This window comes from Alternaria conjuncta, assembly GCF_024043145.1.
Source record: "Alternaria conjuncta strain BMP 0040 chromosome Unknown scaffold_8, whole genome shotgun sequence".
Classification (NCBI taxonomy): domain Eukaryota; kingdom Fungi; phylum Ascomycota; class Dothideomycetes; order Pleosporales; family Pleosporaceae; genus Alternaria; species Alternaria conjuncta.
The window spans coordinates 1,314,220-1,336,828 of NW_026250097.1; the positions used below are offsets into that span (position 1 = coordinate 1,314,220).

At 53.4% G+C, this 22,609-nt stretch overlaps 9 protein-coding genes across 9 annotated transcripts; 3 read left to right on the plus strand and 6 right to left on the minus strand.

Annotated features, from left to right (window-relative positions):
• Positions 1-1,002: 1,002 nt before the first annotated feature.
• On the plus strand, positions 1,003-2,411 carry J4E85_006255 (uncharacterized protein; the record flags this gene model as incomplete). The annotated part of the gene is made up of 2 exons (XM_051470495.1): positions 1,003-1,606; positions 1,840-2,411. 2 exons carry the CDS (start codon positions 1,003-1,005, stop codon positions 2,409-2,411), a joined length of 1,176 nt encoding a protein of 391 aa, XP_051325983.1.
• A 70-nt stretch (positions 2,412-2,481) lies between these two features.
• J4E85_006256 (uncharacterized protein) lies at positions 2,482-3,835 on the minus strand (the record flags this gene model as incomplete). Its single annotated transcript, XM_051470496.1, has 2 exons — positions 2,482-3,663; positions 3,713-3,835. The coding sequence occupies 2 exons, from the start codon at positions 3,833-3,835 to the stop codon at positions 2,482-2,484; spliced, it is 1,305 nt and encodes a 434-aa protein (XP_051325984.1).
• A 164-nt stretch (positions 3,836-3,999) lies between these two features.
• On the plus strand, positions 4,000-4,980 carry J4E85_006257 (uncharacterized protein; the record flags this gene model as incomplete). Its single annotated transcript, XM_051470497.1, has 3 exons — positions 4,000-4,169; positions 4,362-4,885; positions 4,937-4,980. The coding sequence occupies 3 exons, from the start codon at positions 4,000-4,002 to the stop codon at positions 4,978-4,980; spliced, it is 738 nt and encodes a 245-aa protein (XP_051325985.1).
• A 2,172-nt stretch (positions 4,981-7,152) lies between these two features.
• Positions 7,153-7,844, minus strand: J4E85_006258 (uncharacterized protein; the record flags this gene model as incomplete). The annotated part of the gene is made up of 2 exons (XM_051470498.1): positions 7,153-7,681; positions 7,810-7,844. The coding sequence occupies 2 exons, from the start codon at positions 7,842-7,844 to the stop codon at positions 7,153-7,155; spliced, it is 564 nt and encodes a 187-aa protein (XP_051325986.1).
• A 1,287-nt stretch (positions 7,845-9,131) lies between these two features.
• On the plus strand, positions 9,132-10,103 carry J4E85_006259 (uncharacterized protein; the record flags this gene model as incomplete). Its single annotated transcript, XM_051470499.1, has 4 exons — positions 9,132-9,152; positions 9,205-9,232; positions 9,291-9,547; positions 9,594-10,103. The coding sequence occupies 4 exons, from the start codon at positions 9,132-9,134 to the stop codon at positions 10,101-10,103; spliced, it is 816 nt and encodes a 271-aa protein (XP_051325987.1).
• Positions 10,104-11,024: 921 nt separating this feature from the next.
• Positions 11,025-12,803, minus strand: J4E85_006260 (uncharacterized protein; the record flags this gene model as incomplete). Its single annotated transcript, XM_051470500.1, has 2 exons — positions 11,025-11,461; positions 11,519-12,803. 2 exons carry the CDS (start codon positions 12,801-12,803, stop codon positions 11,025-11,027), a joined length of 1,722 nt encoding a protein of 573 aa, XP_051325988.1.
• A 1,534-nt stretch (positions 12,804-14,337) lies between these two features.
• J4E85_006261 (uncharacterized protein) lies at positions 14,338-16,108 on the minus strand (the record flags this gene model as incomplete). Its single annotated transcript, XM_051470501.1, has 2 exons — positions 14,338-15,953; positions 16,006-16,108. The coding sequence occupies 2 exons, from the start codon at positions 16,106-16,108 to the stop codon at positions 14,338-14,340; spliced, it is 1,719 nt and encodes a 572-aa protein (XP_051325989.1).
• Positions 16,109-16,790: 682 nt separating this feature from the next.
• On the minus strand, positions 16,791-18,688 carry J4E85_006262 (uncharacterized protein; the record flags this gene model as incomplete). The annotated part of the gene is made up of 3 exons (XM_051470502.1): positions 16,791-16,900; positions 16,995-18,527; positions 18,577-18,688. 3 exons carry the CDS (start codon positions 18,686-18,688, stop codon positions 16,791-16,793), a joined length of 1,755 nt encoding a protein of 584 aa, XP_051325990.1.
• A 1,889-nt stretch (positions 18,689-20,577) lies between these two features.
• On the minus strand, positions 20,578-21,835 carry J4E85_006263 (uncharacterized protein; the record flags this gene model as incomplete). The annotated part of the gene is made up of 3 exons (XM_051470503.1): positions 20,578-20,981; positions 21,042-21,770; positions 21,823-21,835. The coding sequence occupies 3 exons, from the start codon at positions 21,833-21,835 to the stop codon at positions 20,578-20,580; spliced, it is 1,146 nt and encodes a 381-aa protein (XP_051325991.1).
• Between the last annotated feature and the right edge of the window lie 774 nt (positions 21,836-22,609).

Consider the following 22,609-nt stretch of genomic DNA (forward strand, 5'->3'; position numbering starts at 1 on the left):
GGGAGAGGACAATGGCTCGCAATGATGAAGAAGTCTTGAGCTTCATGAGCTATGAAGGATATATCGAACAGGACGAGGCAGATATTGACGAGGTCGATGACACCACTGGGAATGAGAGCCTGAACAGTTGAGCAGGGGAATATCGATTCCGATCAGCATGGTCATTGGCGATGGTTTGGGGTCATGCGTGCAATCAATGCAAGAGACCTTCGCAGCTATGAGAATCCTGGTTATGGAATAGATGCGGCTTGGGTTCAGGACAATTAAAGGGTATTTGAAAATGTAATGAACTTACGCGCAACTACGCAAGCAGGTGTCAGATGCATTCGCAAGGTCAGCAAACGTGAGCCCCATGAGTAGTGTATTCAGTCTTCATAACACAGAACTCGCAGGTACACACAGGATGAAGAATAACAACCACACGCACGCGACAAATAGGCAGAAACGTCGCGCCTTCCAAACTCTCGAAATGTGTCCTGTCGTCTCCGCCAAGCCGCTCGCATCCCACTCCCGACCTCGCATCCCTCACCCAAACCAGGTTAGTCATCAAACCACCGAAGAACAGCCAGATTCCTGCATGCCACTAAACCAAACCCGGCATTGTAAACTTCATCAACCACCCACCACCAACCCCCTCCAACCAATCACGCGCATCACGCAGATGTGCGCACGACGCCCGTGGAATCCGGGTCGGAGGGTTTGGCACGACCGTCTCGCCGTTACGCACGTTTGTTTTTGCCGATGATGGGGCTGGAAAGCGTGGGAACCACGTTAGAACCACGTTTTCTCTTCTAGCAAGCACCTGGGCATGCAAGGCGCAGGTGGCCCTGCGTTTTTTTAGGCTGACAGGCGACTGGTGTATTCGGTATGTTCCGGGTAGAAACGTGGGTGGAGGTACATATACGAGGCTATAGTACTTTGAGGTAGTAAACCGCTTCATCAATTTCGTCTTTCTGACCTGCTTTCGTGTGTGTGGGGGTATTCAACTACCAGGACGCTACGATGGCTGCTACCAGCACCCCACCAGAAAAGGAACCGCACATATCCTCCCAACCCATCACCTGGACGAACTGGTACAAGAAGATAAACTGGCTCAACACAACCCTCGTCATCCTAATCCCAAGCTACGGTCTCTACCTCGCCCGCTCCACAACCCTCACCCTCCCAACATTTCTATGGAGTATTGTCTACTACGCCACAACCGCCTTCGGCATCACAGGCGGATACCACAGACTATGGAGCCACCGATGCTATTCCGCACGCCTTCCCCTACGCTTATTCCTCGCCTTCACAGGAGCAGGAGCAATTCAAGGCAGCATACGGTGGTGGAGCGCTAATCACCGTGCTCACCACCGGTGGACGGATACGATGAAAGATCCCTACTCGGTTATGCGCGGACTCTTATTCTCGCACATCGGATGGATGGTGTTGAACAACGATCCGAAAGTTAAAGGACGGACGGATATTTCTGATCTGGATAGCGATCCCATTGTCGTATTCCAACATAAGCATTACGGTAAGCTGCTTCTGTTTACAGCCTGGATCTTTCCTGCCATGGTTGCTGGCATGGGCTGGGGCGACTGGTGGGGCGGGTTTGTGTACGCGGGTATTATACGGGCGTGTTTCGTGCAACAGGCTACGTTTTGTGTGAATAGTCTTGCGCATTGGATTGGCGAGCAGCCGTTTGATGATCGGAGAAGCCCGAGGGATCATGTGTTTACTGCGTTGGTGACGATGGGGGAGGGGTATCATAACTTCCATCATGAATTTCCGTCAGATTACCGTAAGTTGCTGCATCTTTTGAACTATGGGAGCCATGACGATACTGATGCTTGAAAGGGAATGCGATTGCTTGGTACCAATACGACCCTACTAAATGGCTTATCTGGATCATGTCGAAGATTCCGGTGTTTCCGCTCACGTACGACTTGAAGACTTTCCGCTCGAATGAAATTGAGAAAGGTAGACTCCAACAGCAACAAAAGGCTCTCGACAAGAAACGATCGATGCTCGATTGGGGTGTGCCACTGGCTCAGTTGCCAGTCATTAGTTGGGACGACTTTCAGACTCAGGCTTCAGCCAAGGGTGCTGCTTTGGTGGCTATTGCTGGAGTGATTCATGACGTTTCGCCGTTTATCGCTGACCACCCTGGCGGCAAGACTCTGATTAAGAGTGCGGTCGGAAAGGACGCTACTGCGGTGTTCAACGGTGGTGTATATGAACATTCGAACGCGGCACATAATTTGCTGTCGACAATGCGTGTTGGCATATTGCGAGGCGGACAGGAAGTTGAAGTTTGGAAAACAGGTGGTGAGAAGGACACCAGAGACACCAAAGGTCTCGGCGTCGTCAGGGCTGGTGATCAGATCACGAGGGTAGCTGCGCCAGCTACGGCAGCCACAGCAGCTTGAAAAATGTGAGGTCGGGTATTGAATCGTTTATTCCAATCAAACAACTCTGGTATCGTATATGATCCTTATCTTACTTACCCGAAGGCACCTCCTCCCACTGTACTCCGACCCATTCCTCCACATATCCGACTTCTCCTTCCTGAACATCGTTGGGTTTGCAGTCTTTGCTGCACACAGCCATGATGATGGTGCCCCATTCCATGCCGTCGAGACTCATCTCATCAGCCTCAAGCTCGGTGATCGCATGTGGTGTTAGCTGAACCTCGAAGACTCGGTCCGCGCCACAGGTCGAACAGCGAGGAAACCCAGCCCCACTCCGTGAGCCTGCTGTCTTGACTTTTGTGTTCGACGAGGAACCATTCTCTGAGTGTGGACCCAAAAGCTTGCCGATAGCATCGTTGTCGCTGTACAGGAGCGGCTTGCCTTTGTACTCATATCGTAGCACCTGCTCTGCATTCTCGCCGATGCGATCTGCGAACTTCTGGAACGTCCGGTCCATGGATGACTCGAACACCTCCTTGTCTTCTTTTCCACCACCGCTGCCGCTTCCTTCATTATCTGTGTCCATCCGCACGTTCGCTGGGATCGAGGGTGTTGAGGGGGCGTCTAATGTCTCGTATTCGGCGTCGAGGTGATAGTGAGGGAATGGTGTAGGAAAGGCTGAGTCTGCTGGCCATGGCTCATGTGGGCGCGGGGGTTGTTGTTCAGAGGGAGGTGGTGACGAGAGACGAACTTTGGACGCAAATGTCTCGGGGAGGGTCGTAGAGGCTTCGTCTTTCTTCTCTTGGGGCTCGCTGACTTGCACTGCGGGCGTGGGGGTCGATGCGCCGAAGGGATTGGCACCTGGTTTGGAGAAGGGGTTTGATGATGCTGCGCCACTTGGATTAGACGAAAACGGGTTCGAGAAGGGGTTCGCGGATGTCGATGCGCCTGTCCCGTTCTTCACTCCGAACAGCGACTCGCCAATCTTGGGCTGCGGCTTCTCTTCTTTGACTTCCTTCTTCTCAAGTTTGGGGGCGCTGGCCTTATTGTTGGCGCCTTTTGCGATGCGCACTCCGCGAATGCCCCTTACACTGCCCTCCTTTCTTCTACACGGCTTGCGCCGACATGTCCAGATGTAAAGTCGCCGCTCGTGGCCAGGAAAGTTGTCGGGAAGATCGCCGTTAAGTTCGAGGAGGAGGCTGAGGTAGCCATTGCAGACTTTGCATTTTGCTAAGGCGCCAGAAGGGGCGGTCTTCTCATCTATCCAGCTCTACTATGATCGTCAGAAAGACGCTCGGCGTGGTTGATGATATGCGTACCGGTGCGCCTCCAATGTGGGAAATCGCGTCGCCCGTTGCTTCCCTCGCTGCATATCCTAGCAGAACATTCGTCTCGGTGTAGTCGCCTCCATCGTCTGAAGAATCACTGTCATAGGGCGCCATTCTGGTTGTTCTTGTGTATATTTCCACAGTCGACTGTTTGGCGGGGTCTAACTTTTTTGAATATGACGCGGGGCTGCTCGGTGGCCAATGCGCCTTTTGTCGCACTGAGCGAATTTGACCAAGCCTGCAACACCAACTCTTCGTCGCTCATCCACACAACCACCATGGGCGCCCCTTTCGACTTCGCGCCTGAGCGGCCGGATCACATGCAGCAGATCCTCGATGGACTGGATCGCTACAACCCAGAGACGACGGGTGTCTTCCAGGACTATGTCATGCAGCAGTGCGAGAACCAGACGTACGACTGCTACGCCAACCTCGCCCTGTTGAAGCTGTACGTGTCCCCCCGACTCTTCCTCCTATGCTACAAGATGAATAAACAACCACAACGTTTCCTATTACCCGAGGGATGGAGCATGAATCACTCCCCCGCTGAAGTTTATTATTAGCTCTATCTGACAGCTTTCTCCCGACTACCATTGTACTTCAAGCATCATCGTTACATCTGCTAACCACGATGCTCCAGCTACCAATTCAACCCACACCTGGCCCGTGACGAGACCATTACCAACATCCTCGTCAAGGCTCTCACCGTCTTCCCTAGCCCCGACTTCTCCCTGGGTCTCTCCCTCCTCCCTCCACACGTCCTAGCTCCTCTTTCATCTTCATTACACAACCCAGCTGCTGGCGACGCGCCGCTATCAGAAGCTGTCCAGAAGCTCAACGAGCTGAGGAATTTGCTTGAAGGTGCCGACTACTCTACCTTCTGGTCCACACTAGACTCCGACGACCTGTACGCCGACTTGATTGCCGATGTCTCAGGGTTTGAGGAGCTGATGCGCGTACGCATCGCTGCAACCGTCAGCCAGGCGGTGCGCGAGGTTGACCGCAGCATCCTCGAGTCGTGGTTGAACCTCTCTGGAAGCGAGTTCGACAACTTCGTCGGAAGCGTTTGCGGGTGGAACATCGATGGTGCCAAGATCAAGGTGCCCATCAACAAGGACAACGAGGCTAAGGGCACCGTTGTCCGTGAGAACGTCAAGTTCGATCGTAAGTACACCAGCACCACAAACGTCGAGTCGCTGCTAACAAGCCTATCAGAATTCGCGAGGGTCATCAAGAGGGCATACGAACAGCCCGCATGAGCGACACGATTTATAGTATGACGACATGAGGCTACGGTTTGCACGGTCGGCGTTTGAGGCGGACATTACAACTGCATCAGTATGCGACAGAAGCGTACCAGCTGGCCTTCGACAACCGCACAGGTTGATTTCGATGGCTCGCCATATACCCCAAAAGTACGCCGCTATGAGCAGGGCCCAGGAGCGTGAAATCTCCATGGGCTAACAAAGATCCAATCACATAAATCCGACAAAGTTCAGACAAAGTTCACTGCTCCTCCTTTCCTTCTTTCGCAATCTAGATCTCCTTTCCGTTTCGCTTCTAGCAACCCAGTCCCTGTCAGAAAACGGTGGATGACGGTCCCATAGGCTCGGAGAATCCTGACCAAAGCTTCTCACACTCGCCAATAATCAGCCGCATGTCTATCATTCGTTATTAAATGTCCGACATCTGGAGCAACTTCTGGCTTGTAACATGGCGCGACAGTGGAATTGAATCGTACTGCGATAGGGAGTGGTGCCAAGTCGATGCGCAACGGCCCCGTGAATTTCGCTTATGCGTACGCCACCTTTGCCTCTTACCAACCGTCCAACCCTGTCAACAACAACACCAAGGACAGCTTCTACGTGTTGACCATTGCGCATTCCAGTCGATAACAATGTGGCGTGGCGGGTTAGCTCCTTTCGATCAGGTTTTGACCCTGACAGCTGAAGCTTGTTCGACATGATCACAGCCTGGAGTGTGCTTTTTGCGTTGAACTATGCAACGCGAGTCTGCGATTGTATATGGTCATGGTAGGGGTCGATGTCTTTTGCGCATTCCTTACCTTTACCTCTGCCTTCACCTTCGTCGGCCCTACACCTGATACCTAGGTATTCACTGCGCCTTGGTCACATGATACCCACATTCTGCTCTGCACACATTCACGCCCAGATTTCAGCTGCTACATAACCCTCACACTCTCTTCTTTCTCACTACCAGTAACATTGCGAGCTCACGTACCCGTCCACGTCACACACAGCATATACGAAATCTCCACATCACAGTCTAAAGACCGATCTTACCGACTCGGAACAATTCAAGTCCAAGTGCGCTGGTAGCAAGCTCTAGCTCACGTCACACGCGGCTTCTCGTCAGGTCTCACTCGTGACCGCCTCGGCTCAGCTGCTTCAGCTACTTGTAGCTTACACGAAGCTGAGCATTCCATCAGTTTGGATCACGTTCAAAAAAGCGACTTAAGTCTGCAAAATCGCCCAGTTGTGCGACCATACCGAACATCGATAATACGTCATCATGTCTCTCCGAGAATTCTTACTCTTCATTGTGTGCGCCATTCTCACCTTCGCGACCGCGCAAGCCAGTCCACTATCGTCACCACGGCAAGCGCCCTCTACCAAGCGCTGCACGAATGCCATTGCCAATCCCTCATTCGAGATCCCTGTGCTGTCTCCGTGGATGGATATGGTGACCGGTTCGTGGTACTCGCGCGGGATATCGACCTCCCCTACAGGCGGACACTCCGGCAATAATCTCTACGCCGCGACATCGAACAGCTCAGCGGTCCAAGCTACACTCACGTTGTCGCAGTCTTACATTAATCTTCCTGTTGGTGCGACAGTCGATTGCTACGCATGGGTTACAGGAAGGAGACCGAATGGGCAAACGCGCGTCGAGATCTTCCTGGATCAGGTCAGCTGTGGAGAAGCAGTTCATATGGGGGCTGGACAGGAAGGCTGGAAGAAGGTGGGAGGCAAAGTTCGAGTGCAAGATGTACCTGGAGGCGTTGGACATTCGGTTGCCGTCAGTGTGCAGGGCGATGGTGTTGAGGATGAGGAAGGCTGGAGAGTGGCTGTTGACGATGTTGGCGTGATGGTCGGATGCTAGACGAGCGGAAATGAGTGGCATGAATCAAGTGATCAGGTCAGGCTGGGTAGAGAAAAACCGTGTCAGCTGAAGATTGTCCAAGGGCTAAGATAAATAAAAGTGTCCAACAAAGAGCTGTCACTGGCGAGTGAACTTCATCTACCAGAGACGAGGAGAAAGACACGGAGCTATGATATCCACAGAGGCGAGACCGAGTATCTTACTAAAAGACTTCGCGCTAGCGGTCGGATTTGGCAGCTGCAGTACTCTACCCAGAAGTATTAACTAACCCCCGATCGTCGATCAACTACGATCTTCAAACACTTCAATCACTCCGGTTCCTTCAATCCAATCTCCGCCGCCTTCCGGTCGCAGAACTCGGCCATGTCCACATCCTTGATACTCAGTCCCTCGGGCTTATGCGTAGTCCACTCGATCTCGACCCTATTATACAGATTCGACCAACTCGGATGATGCTTCTTGACCTTGCACTCATCCGCAACGAGCGACATGAACCGCCAAGCCTTTGCGAAACTGGTAAATGTGAAGGTGCGCGTGATACTCTTCTTTGCAGCGTTGATTTGCCATGCAGGAGGGAGGCTGGACACTCGTTCGGGTAAGTCAGTGGGTTGGTTGGCAGCGTAGATCATGTCATATGCTGCATCTTGTTTCGGCTGCGCTGCCGGACTAGATGACGGACGAGAGCCAGTGGATAGTGATCGGAACCCCGTCGTAGTGCTTGCGTATCCCGCATAAGGTAGGGAGGTAGCTTGTTGCGGCCGGATTTGCGTCTTGCAGCGGGTCAGCAAAGACGTTTTGGTGCGACAATGATGCTGGCACAACGCGATGTACGATGGGCTGTGATTCGATGGTTAGATGGGTTTGAGTTCTGAGTCATCAAGGCAGGTGCGAGGGGCGAAGGTCAGACGAGGGAGTGGCTTGTTTGTTGGTCTTGGAGTCTTGGGGGAACTAGTCGTTGGACTTACGGGAGAGCCCGTAAGAGATTTGGGGGCCTTGTCATGATGTAGATGGAGTTTGGTGGTGGTGAGGGGTTCAAGTGCAAGCAAGCGTTGATGGATTACGGCTAGTTTCCTTTTCGGAAAGAGTATAGGAGTAGTTTATCAGACTGTGCCAGAAGAGAAGGATGATTAGTTGCGAGTTGCACAACAGATGCGGCGATGCATAGTGAGGAGCGGAGTTGGAGTGAGAGCTAGCTACTACGATACGCCTTGCAAACGCGCATGGACCAAGGGTCTCGAAGATTACGGAGTACTCAAACGGCCGTGTATCTAACCAAGATTTTGAGAAAGACAATGAGAGTTGTGTAATGACAAGACTCGTGCATGAAACTAGATGGGATGGGATGAGTATCACAAGGTTCGCTTTGACAGCCATCGGCTGATGCTGCACATGCGCTTAGATGGACAGATGGGAATAGCAACGGCTGATCCGCGCGGCAAGTCATCAGCGTGGAGACATTGAAGGAAGGCGTACTGAAGCAGCGATTAACCTATCTCAGAGCGCAACAGACACTCCATTCGGTCCTTACGGGAGCTTCGGATCTGGAGACACATACATCCGATATACACTCTGTAATCAAACGCGAGAGACTAGCCGGTAGAGGATTAAGGTGTGTTTGACGGGTACCAGAGGGTCGGAGTCGGGGAATTGGTCAGCATCAGCGCGCAAAAAGCAGGTCGCTGGTGGGATGCGGTAGGCAGGTCGTCGGATGCGTGCCGAAGCCAGACAGAGAAGGGCGACAGGGCGCTGATTTGCGCAGCGTCAGATGGGGCGAGTCGTGATGGCATGAGGGGAGCGTGTGCCATGGATTGCATTGTCCTGCTGCTTGAGCGTTCCCGAGGCCGACCTTGCCGCCCTGCTCTGTATATAGCGCGCATCGCCCTCTTCTTAGTCAAAGCTGCGTAATCCACTCGACCAACTGCATCGTCACGATACAGGTGAGCTGCCCCAGCGTCCTACAACCTGAGACGCGCAACCAAAATGCCGTCGCAACACTGCGCGCCTGTCTTGGCGCTGGCGAGCGCTGAAGCTGACTCTCACAGCACCGGCGCGCTCTCTTCACGCACGGCAGCCTGCCCTCTCTCTCGCACCACCACCTTGTCGCGACGTCACCACCGCCGCCGGACCGCGCCCGAGGACCGCTGCTGCCACCCCGTCTGCTGCCGCCCCAATTCCCACGCTGCTGTCTAATCAACGCCACACCACCCTCGCTGCGGTGCTCCCGTGCGACGCGCCTTGAATGAGCCAAACTCTGGATCCCGCGATCCAAGCCAGCACTGGCTATAACATGCAGGCATCTGCCGCTCAGGTAAGCTGCGCTGACTATTCAGGCCCGTTGCGCTGCTGACACGCCGCTTCAGGATCAATCCAAGCCGACCATCGAGATGAGTTAGTGCCCCGCGCATCCCTACCCTCCTGCCGATTACTAACACGTATCGTCGCGCAGGCTTAAGAGAACATCTGCTCGCTGCTGGCGCTGGACAGCCCGGCGTGCAGCCTCTCCCTCAGCACTCCCCCCACGCCCAGCATTCCCAGCACCCGCACACTGCTGGCCCGCCACACGCCATCGACCCGGCCATTGGGGGCTCCGCCTACGACATGAGTGCCGGCGGCCCCGACGACGGGAACACGAGCGAGGGTCGCTCCAAGGGACGGAGAGAGCTGTCGACGTCTAAGCGTGCCGCACAGAATCGCGCTGCCCAGGTACATGCAACGCGCGCATTCCAATGGCACAAGCTAACACCACCAGCGCGCATTCCGCCAGCGTAAGGAAGAGTACATCAAGCAGCTGAAAGACCAGGTCAAGGAGTTCGAGCAGCTATGCGAACTCTACAAGACGCTCCAAACCGAGAACTACCAATTGCGCGATTACATCATCAATCTGCAATCGCGACTACTCGAAACCCAGGGCGAGATACCACCTGCGCCGGCTGGTGTAGACCTCAACCGGCCCCACGAACAGCCAAACATGCACCAACAACCGAACCCACCACAGCCGCCCCAACAGCCCGAGCAACCACAGCAGCAACAGCAGGGCTCGAACAACAACAATGGAGGACTCTCGGAGCACCAAATCGGCGAACTGCAAATGGCAGCGCAAGCTGCAGCAGCCGCCCAACACAGCGCATCAGGCAACAAGCACACCAGCTCTGAAGGTTCGTACGACTACGCCGAGAAGCGCCAAAAGGTCGACGAGCCACCGCAAGGTCAGCAGCACCCTTCGCCGTCCTCTTTCTACCCCAACCCAGACGCTTATTGAAGATGAAGAAGCAGCCGGTCCGATCCATGGCTTACCAGCATAGTAGGCTCCGGTTCCTCCGCCGCAGATTACGACGCTTTCGTCAATGAACTCCAGCAATCGTCCAGCAAGCAGACCGCATAGGCACACCGATATTCACATACTCCAGTCGCGTCTGCTCATCTCCTCCTCATCACCTCTTTATCGCTATTTTAATTCGCTTCTCAGCCATCCTTTTCTAGCCTCGCTTTATGATGTAATGCATAGGCCCTGAAGCCTGTCTTTTCTTCGCTCGGGCCGGCGGTGTTTTATTGTGCTGGGCGTATGGAGTACGTGTGTCATTGACACACTTACCACGTTTTTTATTTCCAATGCAGTGTATGGGTCAGGGTAGACTGGACCGTATTTGTAGCCTCTCCCCGACAGGGTTCTGTGCTGCGCTTTGCTGTGCTGTGCTGTTTTAGGGGAATACCAATGTTTTCGGTGGCTTCGAGCTACTTCCACCCTTATATCTTTGCGCGGTTTGAGTGAGACCTTCGGTTTTGCCTGCGATGAGTATTGTTGCGTGTGTTCCTTGATATCTCTGCGCGTGTCGTCGCTGAGTCTGCTCGAGTTCGTACGATACGATGTTGCAAATGGCGTTCAGTAAACCGTTGCAGCCGAGTAAATCGCCGAGCGGATGTTGGCATTGAGACGACACCTCTTGATCCAGCTCTGGGACTGCAAGCAAAACGCTCCTTCTCTCAAGCTGGCGATTCTCGACAATCACTCATCACATGCGAAATTCTCGGGCGACTCATAGTGTGTAACTCTATAAATTACAATCTGGTACATTAAACGATTGGTATCATACTCCATATCATGCCCATCCGCGCATTTATCGCATAACAAAAAGAGGACCCATCAAACAGTCCAAAGGAAGAAAGAAGCTCTAGCTGACATCTAGAAATGGGGCGTGTTAAGCGCCATAACCATAAGCAGACCGGAAATAAGACCAGCACCGGGCAGGGTGATGACCCATCCGGAGAAGATGAAGCCAACCTGCTTCCAGTTGACGGCCTTGAGATCAAAGTTGCAGAGCGCAACACCAATGGTAGCACCAGTGAGACATTGCGTTGTGGAGACGGGGAGAGCGAGACGCGAGGCGAGGAGCACGGTGATGGCGGCGCCGAGCTCCATGCTGAAACCACGCGTGGGCGAGACTTGGGTGATCTTGTTGCCGAGCGCGCGCACAATGTGGTAGCCGTAGAACCAGAATCCGAGACCGAGGAGGAGACCCGCGACGACGAGGATCCAGATGGGCGTGTCGGCTTCTTTTGTGACGACGCCGGTGGTGTAGGTGTTGTAGGATCCGACCCAGGGGCCGACTGCGTTGGCAACTGTGATGGAGAGTTAGCATTTGTGTGTGAAAGGAATGATTGGGGGAATGAGCTTACCATCGTTGGAACCGTGGGCAATGGACATCATCATGGCAGAGGCAACTTGGGCGTAGGTCCAGAGATGCTCGACGCGGTTGTCGTAGACGATAGCGCGGGAGTGGACATCGGCGAGATCCTTCTGGGTAACAACGTCGCGGGAGATACCTTGGAGGAGAATGAACTTGGTCCAGTTGGCGATCTTCTTGGGAGAGTAGGCGGGGAGGTGCTCGACGGGCTTCAACCAGCGCTCCTCAGGCTCAGGGGTGGCAGGGACAATGTGAGCAACAGCGCCGTCGCGGGGAAGAGGACGGGAGAGGCCGCGGCCACCCTCGACGTCAATGTTGTCGCTGTCAGAAGACTTGTTGTCGAGGGAGGTGGAGTGGCCAACAGCCTTCTCGCCCTTGAGTCCGTCATTCTCTTGGATCGGGACAGGGGCAGCCTTCGCGTAGTAGTCGGTGACGATCTGGTCGCCCTTGCCGGGGAAGTAGATGGGAGGGTTCTCGCGGTACAGAAGGGGACCGAGAGGAATGTGCCACGCCCTCAGCCTGGTGTCGCCCTTGACAAGGCGGCGGGTGAAGTAAGGGATGAAGAAGATGTAAGCGATGGCAAGCATGCCGAAGAAGACACCGAGAATGATACCGCAGGCCTTGCCAGCGCCCATCTCCTCAAGCGACTCGCCGTTTGGCAGCTCGTCGATGATGAAGAGGGCGAGGACACCAGCGGTGAAAGCCAGGTAGAAGGGAATCAGGCGCATAGCCCACTTGAAGGGGTCCTTGCGGTTGTGGACACCGAACTTGATGGTCAAGAAGAGGACGGCAGCGAAGGCGGCGGACAGGAATGGCGCAATGACCCATGAAGCGGCGATCTGAGAGATGGATCCCTTCTTCCAGCCCCAGCTGAGAGGAGATTGAGCAGCAATACCGGCACCAGCGAGAGCTCCAACGACGGTCTGGGTAGTCGAGACGGGCATACCAGCGATGGTAGCGACAGTGAGGAAGACGGCGGATCCGACCTCGGCGCAACCCATGGCGAGCATGAGGGTACCGGGTACAGGCTTGAAGGTGTCGAGGGCGAAGATACCGCTCTTGATGGTTCCAGTGACTCGGGATCCGAGAGCGACAGCACCGAGGAACTCAGTGAAGCAGGCCAGAATACCAGCCTGCCACATCTTCAAGGTCCTCGCAGCCACGGACGTGGCGTACGAGTTGGCGACATCGTTGGCACCGTTGGATGCAGACGAGGCGATAAAGGCGATGGTGGTGATCGCTAGGATCCAGTCGTACTTCTTCAAGGCGGGAGCCATTGTGGGTGAAGAGTGGCGAGCAGTAGCGCCGGTTGACTGAAAAGCTGAGGTGTTGTGAGGTGTCCTGACTGTTTGGTTGAACGAGTGCAGGGGAGTTTAAGTACACAGCATACAAACGGAGGCGTGGGATCTTGGCGGCGCAGATGACATTTCACTGCAAGTGGACTTTTGTGGACGTCAGACGGTGTTGCCTGCCTGTTCGAGGCGCGGTGGATCATCGAAGCCACAATATCATGCTATTCGGCTCTGGCCGTGGTCCAAAAGCCCAACAGCACCTATTTTCTGGACCCTCAGCGCCGCTCCGGGGTGAGCGTTCGGGTGCAAGAGACGTGTGATTGGTCTGTAGGACCCCCAAGCCTGGATCCACGCGCATGGCATGTTGGTGTCGCGTTAAGTCTCCACTGTGTCTTGTCGCGGGTCTTCGCCATCGCCTTGGTGTAACGAAGTCATGGTGAACGAACGAGCGTTCGACGCTGTACCACGTTCCCTTGGCGCCCAGTCCGCCCAGCCCCACGCCAAGCTGGCTCTCCATCCTTCGAAATCTCTGATAACCCCAGATCACCGCAGACGCCGCTAATGCTCCAGCCAATCACATTGCGTCCTTTTACCTCGTGGTAGAACCACGCCCTCACAGCGTGCTACAGGACTGCGCATGGCAGAGCGTGGTATTGGTATTCACGAAATACGGTGCCGCATAACCGCGTTCCCGTCCGCCTAAGTAAGCCTTACAAGGATTGCCGAGGCAGCCTTCGTCGAGCTTCGGTGCTGCCATGAGATGAGGCAAAGCCTTGTCAACCACTACAAGCCCTTCATTGAAGACATGTGCCCTCTGGTCTAGCAAGTCGTCTAGACATGCAAAGAAAAAAGTTGATCGGGCTGACCGAGTGGGTGTCATGACTTCGCGAGGAGATGATGATGGAATATCGCCAGGGTCTACCAAAAAAGAACTGCGAGCTGAAGGCTAACAGTGACATTCACACGCGCCTGGTACATGGGACCATGGATGGAAGAACGTCGGATAGGCGCCGAGTTAGGTAAGCTAAACATGTGCGCAATCGGTCCGTGACCATCTCGTCTCTCGCATCTATTTTCAACACATCATGTCCTGGCTTCTGCGAACAACATGGTATTATCCCGAATCATCATTGGTTCCATTCATTCGGCGAGCTCCGTGATGGTAGGGCAGACCTTATGCAACAGCCCACTGTAACCCCATTAATCCATGTAGTCCCTGTTCATGCATGGAAGCCCGCGAATTCTCCCTGCATGCTCATATCCGCTGTCAATGTCCCAGACCCATGGTACACGAGTTTAGACCCGCTTGCATATAAGAGGGCGTCGGTACTTGCAGGACCCATAGCAAACAAGGGTCAGTGCGGTGTTACAAATCAGGACATGTTGGCACCATGTTTACGGAAAGGTGTCTCATATCTTAATTGCATCTGTCTTCCAGCTGCAGGAGCAAACATTCTTCCTTGCAGTCTGACCCACTACCTTCTCATGCACCCGAGCACACATGCTATATGCTTCCGCGCTAGACCTCACAATTTGCCCACTCTCGTCCATCTCCCCACTCCATCCAGCTGTGCAGCTCTTCAACCATCTCAAGATACGGAATTGACCCCCTTGGCAAGCGCAGACACTTTCTGACCAGCCTATCGAACACTTTCTTCAGCTCAACACAGTTGTCCAACGTAAGCTCTGGAATTTGTCGTCTCATCTCGCTCGCCAAGAGTATGAGCGCCAGCACCTTTTCCCCGCCCCGAACCGCGTTGTAATCGCCGAAAGGAATGTGGATAGATTCTCGACAGAGTGTTTCGACTGTAGGAACGATGGAAGTAGTGATGGACTTTCCATCTTTCACATTGATCACAGACGCGAGTAGAACGTTGTGAAGCAGAAGATATTGGGTGATGAGTAAGGGAAGTGATCCGTTCAGCGCCGCGATGAGATCCCGCATCGTAAGCTGAACGCCTCGGTCGAGCGCCAGTTGTATGATAGCGCGATGACCGTGTGTCGCAGCGATGAGCACAGTGTTGACGTCCGCATCATCTGGATGTACCAAATCTTTGTCGAAGACGTATTGCACAATGTGGGTATGACCGTGTTTGACCGCAAGACGTAAGCCTGCAGTCAGGGCATTCCAATAGGGCAGGTCGGCGATTAGAGGATTCCATTGGTCCATGAGCCATATGAACACGTCCAACTGTCCCCACCTCATGGCATCGGTAAGGTAGTATGACCGGGACTTCATATGCGCTGGTATTTCAACGCGGCATCTTGGCAAGAAGTTGAACAGCGTGACAACGGCCCTCAGTTTTCCGGTCCGAACTGCGGCTCTTATTGCGGAAGTGATAGTCTCTGTGAGTGGACCGCAACGGGTGATACGACCGTGCTGTATCCGAGCGAAATGCCGCTTCGTGAGCTCATTGTTGACTTCTATGAGCAGACACTCAAGAACTTCGACATTTCCACTGCAGGCTGCCGCGGTTACAGGGTTACCAAAGCCAGCAAAGTATTTGGGGAACCAGTCAATGACCTCAGCAGATTGCGAAATGTAGTGACGAACAGCTGCGAGACTCCCTGCCATAGCTGCTGCTGCCAGCATGTCGTTGACGTTCTCTTGTGCAGAGTTGAGATGGTCCCGTTCCCTTTCCGCTATGCTGCGCGAACCAGGTCTGAAGATTGGTGTAAAGACGGAGTCCAACGTCAATGGCTTTGTGTCGAACATAGTCCGTGGGGCAACTTCGTTTGTAAGGACTAGACCATGGACAAGTGCGTTCAGATAGTCCTTTCGTAGAATGTAATGGTCTGTGTCTGTGGTGGCAAACTCCATGAGCCTATCCGTGACCTTGTGTATAAAGTTCGGCAGTCCAGAGGCTGTGATATCGTTGTCTTCGATGTGATTGAGCAGATAGATCTCTATGTTGCTCAGAAGGTAGCCCTTGATGTCAGATGGGAGCGTACCCATAGAATCGGTATCATCATCCTTTTTATAACGCGATATAACGTATAGCTGATGCAGAGGAGGTAGAGGGTTGTGAATATCAAGGCTAACAGGGATCGACTGGCGTTGATGGTAACGACTATGGAAGTCCGCAACAGAAGATTTTGCAAGAAGTTCGTTGTCGATGTCGCCGGCAAAGGTCCCTGTCTCTATTAGCTTCACGGTACATGTACTGTCACAAAGGTCAATGTGTACGGGACACGGCGCGCAGTCGGATTATCTCATGGAAGGGCGCTGCACGCGCAAGGGCGGCGACGACCCTCTCGAAGAGCTCCGGTGGCAGATCGAGTAGTTGCATGTTAGTAGCTTGAAGCAAGTGAGAGTGGTGCAGTGTGAAGAGAGGGATTGAAAGTAGGGGGAGGTGAGTGAGGGTCTTGCCAAGGTGGCTGTAACAGGCAGTGGCGTTGATAAGCGAGGTGAACGAGGAAAGAGCAAACATGCGCGGCTGAGCGCATGAATCAAGTCCACTTAGAACGAAGGAAAAAAGAAGGGACGATAGTCCTGTTGGTATATGGGAACACCGTGGTGACTGGGCATAGGCTGAGACAGGAGCTTTCCGACGTTGTGTCTCACGGTGAACAACACCGTTGGGTTCATGCGAACGGGATGACTACACGCGGAAAATACCAAACGAAGCCACACTCTCAGCAACAGATACATGGCATATTGACCACATAATCGCATGAAGCGCAAGACGAGAGACTGAATGACGTCACACGAATAACATCTCTATACTATGAATATGCTTTATAGTACAAGTCTATCAGATGTGCTCGAAAGCACGGGGTATCAAAGAAAAAAATGAGGTAACAAATAAAACTCTAAATGCTCGCTTGAAAGGACTAAAGGGGGCGTTGATGAAGGTACTGGGACATGAAGACTTCGTTGCACGTGAGCTCTTCAGCTTTGTGTGGTGTACATGTGTATGTGGTCATGCATTTGGGATGTAGTGTCGCGGTAGGGTTGATGCTGCTGAGGCATCAGGTGATGTTGAGGGTGTTGAGGATGTTGAGAATGCTGATGGTGTTGTGGGATGTGATGCTGGGGCTGCTGATGCTGATGAGGGTGACGCATGCCCATTGCGGCAACACTGTAGTCAGGAAGCATCTCTGACGAAGCTTGACTCATCTGCGATGATGGTCTTTGATTCGAAGAGCTGCCTCTTGAGCTGCTTATCCGACTACCTATCTTGTGGAGCGGCTTCGATATCATTTGACCGAACGACGGGCGGTCGTAGTATTGCGACTCTTCGAACTGGGGAGCAGCACCGAAGTAGTTGGGATACAGAGATTCCAGTGGGTTGGGTGTAACCTTGACTTGGTCCATGTACTCTTGTTGGTACAACTGTGTGTGCTGCTCGTGATCCATGACTGGCGTGGGGTGTGCATGGGGTGTATGCATTGTAGATGTCGTCATAGCCGGTGGGAGATCAGGAATAGCCGGTTGCGCTACGTCCAGGTAATCTCCAGGGTCCACGTCCATATAACTGATACGGCGGCTGGCCGTATCCACTGCGGGCGCACCAGGCGTCTGCGGCTCCACAAATGGAGACGAGCCGCAATCATAGTCAGGTACGTGCGCCAACGAACTACTGATGCGCAGCAAAGCTGCGTTGATACTCGCAAGGCGCGCTCGTGAGTGATGTGGATTCGAGTTTCCAATGAGTATATGCATCCGCTGCTCGCGCGACAGCTTCTCAACATGCGGCACGGAATCTCTCGAGGGAGTTACGAAGCCGGTGGGTAGCTGTTGATGTACAGGGTCCAGGGGTATATCAGCGCGTAGACTCAAGGCGGTAATCAAAACCTCTTCCCGGCTCGGTCGAAGGTCACAGCACTGGAGCTTCTGTCGGAGGATTCGCGAGTTGTCGGGACACCAACTAATCTGCGACCGACTCTCTCGCAATCTCTCGTCCAGGCAACCGATAAGCTCTTTCCATGTGTCGTGGAGAGCCTCCTGTCGTATCAGGTTCCTGATCACATTAGAGTATTTCCACTGGTCCATCGTCGCGCCATTCTTCATGTGCTTCGCGACGTGGTCGCATCGCTCATCCCAACCGATGCTGACTTCTTTGCACTTATCGAACCCACAACCAAACACTCTTCGCGGCAACAATGTGATGCCAATGTCTGTCAGCGACGGCAGGGGTCGGCCGGCATGGTAGCGTTGATGATGCTTGATGAAATCTTTCTGTCGGTCGAAAATGCGGTTGCACCCGTTGACGACACATGGCCAGTCTTCTCCAGTCTCGTGCATCCTCATCTCATGTTTCTTCCAGTCAGACTTTGCTTTGAACGTCTTCTGGCTCTTCTGTTCGGCACAATACGTACAGAACATGAATGGCTCGCCGGACTGACTCTGTGACTTGTCATCATCCGGGTTCAGCGATGGAGAAGCAACACTAATGTCGTCTGTCGGTGTGTAGCTTGGTTCAATCTTCAGGTCAAGTGGACTCTCAGTGTCCACCGCAGGCATGGAAGCCGGCACCGGACGTGTCGGATCAAGCCCAGCTGGGTAGGAACGCGGCTCCGCCCTTCTCATCCTAGAGCGCGATGACGAAGAGGAAGCAATGGAACTTCGCGTATCGCTGCTTCCTGTAGATGAAGAGAATGTTGATGCCATAGAAAGCCGAGACCGCCATGATGACCCCGACGAGGATGTTGTAGATGAACTCGCGGTGCTGGTAGACATGAATGACGAGGCTGTAGAGTTGCGGCCTAGACTTGGTGAGCATGTACACACAAAACAACACAACGAGGAACGTACGCGAATCTATCGCTTGAGAAAACATTCTCTGGATCAAATGTGGAGGATGCCTCGCCAGCAGGGCCTCAATGTGTCGCATAGACTCCTCCGGTATGTCTAGGTTGTCCTCCATTGTGGCGAGGGGAGAGCCGTATGCTCAGTTCAAATCGCGCAACAGAAGACTACTCCAACATGCCGACCATGAAGACCTTGCGACAACCCAAACGACTGAAAACTAGAACGAACGACAGGCGGAGGTGCAAAAGAGGGTGGGGAAGGGTATCCAGGTGTCGCGGTAAGACTAGGGGCCAAGGAGTGGATAATCGTGTATCCGAGCAGGCATCAGCTGCTGTTGGTGCGACAGTTGATATACAAGTGGGATCACCTCACGCAAAGGTGCAGCGGGGGATGCGGAAATGGCACGCTTCTAGAAGGCGTATGGAAGGATTGTAGAAGAAGCTAATTGAGGGCTGCTCGCGGGGGCGCTCGTGCGCAACATCGACATGACCACTGCCCTGGTTTGGCCTCAAAGCTGGGGCAAGGCTGAGGCTACGACAGGCATGCCAATATGTAGCGTGTTTGAGGTGGCCGCAAGGAACCGTAGTAGGGGCTGGGAGAGCACGAGGGCAAAGCGACGAGAATGAAAGAGATAGTGTGCGCATCGACTGCTCAAGTCTCTTTCAGCGCCGTCTGAAGGCAGTTTTCGAGCCGGGTCGAGACGTGGCCGGACAAGGTGGCTGCGCGAGGCGATGATTCGCACAGACATGGTGTGCAGCAACACGCACCTATCGCAGAAATGCAACAGGCCATCCGCAACGAATCCATCCGAACACTAGGCCCTGTAAGGGGCATGCAGCGCGCGGTACCTGGATGACGCACCGCTGGTAACTTCTCGAAGTGTGTTGGTGCCGTGATGAGTGACATTTTTGGTGGGACCTGACAGGATTCATTCCTGCACGCCGAACTTCGGCATCACGCCTTCGCTTAACGCAGACGCAGCTATCGCAGCTCGACAGCCGGTCAGGCGTTGGACGAGGTAGCACGGCGGCCATTGTACATTGAGGAAGGACTCCCTCACAGCGCGCGCACGTCAATCAGCACTCGAATGCCCTCCCCACGACGACTTACTTGAGACGCGGTGGCTGACAGAATGGAGTGCTGACGGCAGGAGCACGTACCCCATGCATAAACGATAGCAGCGAATGAACGCTTTGGGACTGTGATTGTAACAATTGGGCTGCCGCACTGCAGTCCGTCATCGCTGAGGATGCCCTTGTAGCTCGAGGTCATCGCGTAACCACGCGCGATCAAAGGAAATATCGACTAGTGTAGGGTAATGTAAGGAGACGGGACTCTGCCATAACGGGCAGGAAGTGGCCGGATAAATTGCAGTAGTTCGAGATAACAGCCTTAGCTAGAGCGTTTGGTTGCTTGGTATGTGAAATCGGACGGAGCGTTAATCACGAAGACGTACTGTAATTAACTCCATCGCGCCTCTTCCATGTCGTCGTGAGCGCGTATCCACATTGGCGTGTCCCTGAAAAGCGGCGCCGTCGTTCGGGACCCGAACCGCCGCGGTACTCTCGAGGACGTCCAGACCGCGAACGGTTTGCCCAAAACGACGAGCAAAGTTTGGGCGAGAGTCACGGACTGAACTTTGGATGCGGCGCGAGGTGGTTGGCGCGACGCCCGGTTAACGTTGAATTTTACGTCACGTGGCGCGTGCGCAGTTCACACGGTACTTGCGCAGGCAGGTCAAGAAAGCACCATGACCCGAACGTACGGCGTAGTTCGATTGTGACAACATTGGTGTTACATCGCTCTGGGGCCCCATCCATCCGGCCCACATAGTAGAACTTATCGCTTGAACTCTGGTCCTCAGAAACTGCAAACGATATTGCTAGGGATTGTCTGTGAAACCATCAAAGCGCGCGGTAGTTGGGACGACTAGTCAATTCTGTTGACACGCGGCATGGTTTCCGCACTCTACGAACGAAATATAGAAGTACAGAGATAGCCAGCTCATACAAAGTGTCCATCGCAGTCAAAGTTACCCTCCGTCTTGAAATTGCATGAACTCTCTTCTCCGCCTCCAGTGATACGAACGTTGTCGATCTTGATATCGCTACAGCTTCCTTCTCCACAAAGGATGTAGTAATTCTTTCCTTCCTCAGTTGCAGTGCCAAAGATGTTCTTCATGGTGATGTTTTGGATGATGACACCGTTCGTGGGGTTGCCAGTTGGCCCACCGTTTAGGTAGTCTTGCTGGATGTCGATTCCGTAGATGGAGATGTTTTCAACGCGAATGTTCTCGTAGTGGATGTTGGAGATGAAACCGGTGGTGTTGGAATTCGACTTGATGCGGGCTCCGTTCTCGGCGTTAAGAACCACGGAGTTCGTGAATGAGATGTTTGTTACGTTGTTGTCTGAATAGATGTGGTTAGTAAAGCATGATTACTGTATAGACTGGTGGTGGAATGGCATACTTGACTTTCCACCCACAGATCCGATCGAGAGACCGTGGCTGCCGTTGCAGTACATGTTGCTGACGTGGATGTTGTCTCCACTGGTGACAGCTACACAATCATCCTGGTTGATAACGACACTGTCGCGAACCTTGGTATCATTGGTGCTACTCAGTCCAAATCCATCGCTATTGTGTGCTGCAGGAAGGCCGTTGGAGCGGTTGTTGGGCGCATATCCGTCGCTGTTGTCCAGCGTAATGTGATGGACATCAAGACCAGCGCTGTTGCTGATACTGAAGCAGTGCACCGGATAATTCTTGATGTAGATGTCGTGTACGGAACTCTTTCCAAGCACCTTCACCTCAATGAAGTGATTTGGCTTGGCAACGCCTCCGTTGCTACCAAGGCCATCCCACCAAGCCTGACCATTGCCATCAAGTACTGCATCTTCTTCGGCAGTGATCTCGACATCAGTACCTGCCACCTTGATGAAGGCATAGTTTGCATCGGCGTACTCCCAGAAGGTCCTTCCTTTGAACGTAACCTTGGTTCCAGTCTTCAGCTTCGTAAGATCGATACTTGAGTTTCCAGGAACGGTGATGCCATCGAGGGTTATGCAAGTGCAAGCTGCGACTGCAGCCGGGATACCGGCGTACTTCGTCACGTAGCAGGCATCGGTGGCCGCAGTTGCAGAGGACGAAGGTATGGCAGATACAGTTCCCGCAGTGGCAAGAGCCAATGATGATGCAGCTATAAGTTTGTCAGTACAGAAATGGTCTAGGCTGCAAAGTTCTATTAGTACCGTGGAATCGCATGGTGAAGGTTTGAATCTGACGTGAGCGTTAGGTGAAGATGAGTATACGGGATATCGACGACACTATATAAATGTATGCAGGGTCTTGGTTCCCCAGATAATTTGTTGAAGAGCCACCTGCATATTACCGACTAGTCGCCACATAATCTTGCGCTCGGCCGCTGTAGTGGTAGAAGAACTGCAGCCTCGTCATTTCCGACCCCAAAGCACAAGCATTGCAAGCACCAAAGCCAAGTCCAGACAATGCTTGACAGCAGTGCTATGCGAAAAGAGGGATTTGACCCACAACGAGGCATCCGGAAGCGTGCCATCATGGGGAACGGCTCGGAAGAACAGGGGGTGCGACTGGCCGGTCAGTGGCAAAAGGTCTAAGTCGTGTTCTGTTTGGCCGAGTATTGCAGATGTACAACTTGAAACATTCATCCGGAATGCCACCATGGCCCTAGTGGAGATACGTAGCGACTGTGCGGAAAAAATGGGTTCCGTCCAACGGCGCGGCTACTTGGAAGCGTAGATGACGGGATGAGTGATCACGGAAATGATTGAAGTGACGGCATCTGCGGATGCTATACTAATCCACAAGCTTACGCGCAATCAAAGAAGAGTGTTGAGAGAATTGCATCTTCGGATGCGAAGAAGAGCCGGTATACAAATAAATATCGGGTTGTACCTGCAATGACGGCTGCGCTGTTAGAGCAAGCATGCGCATTGGAAAGTGATCTAGGAAAGGGCTAGATGACTAGCGTCTTGGCATACAGATCGATACGTGCCCAAC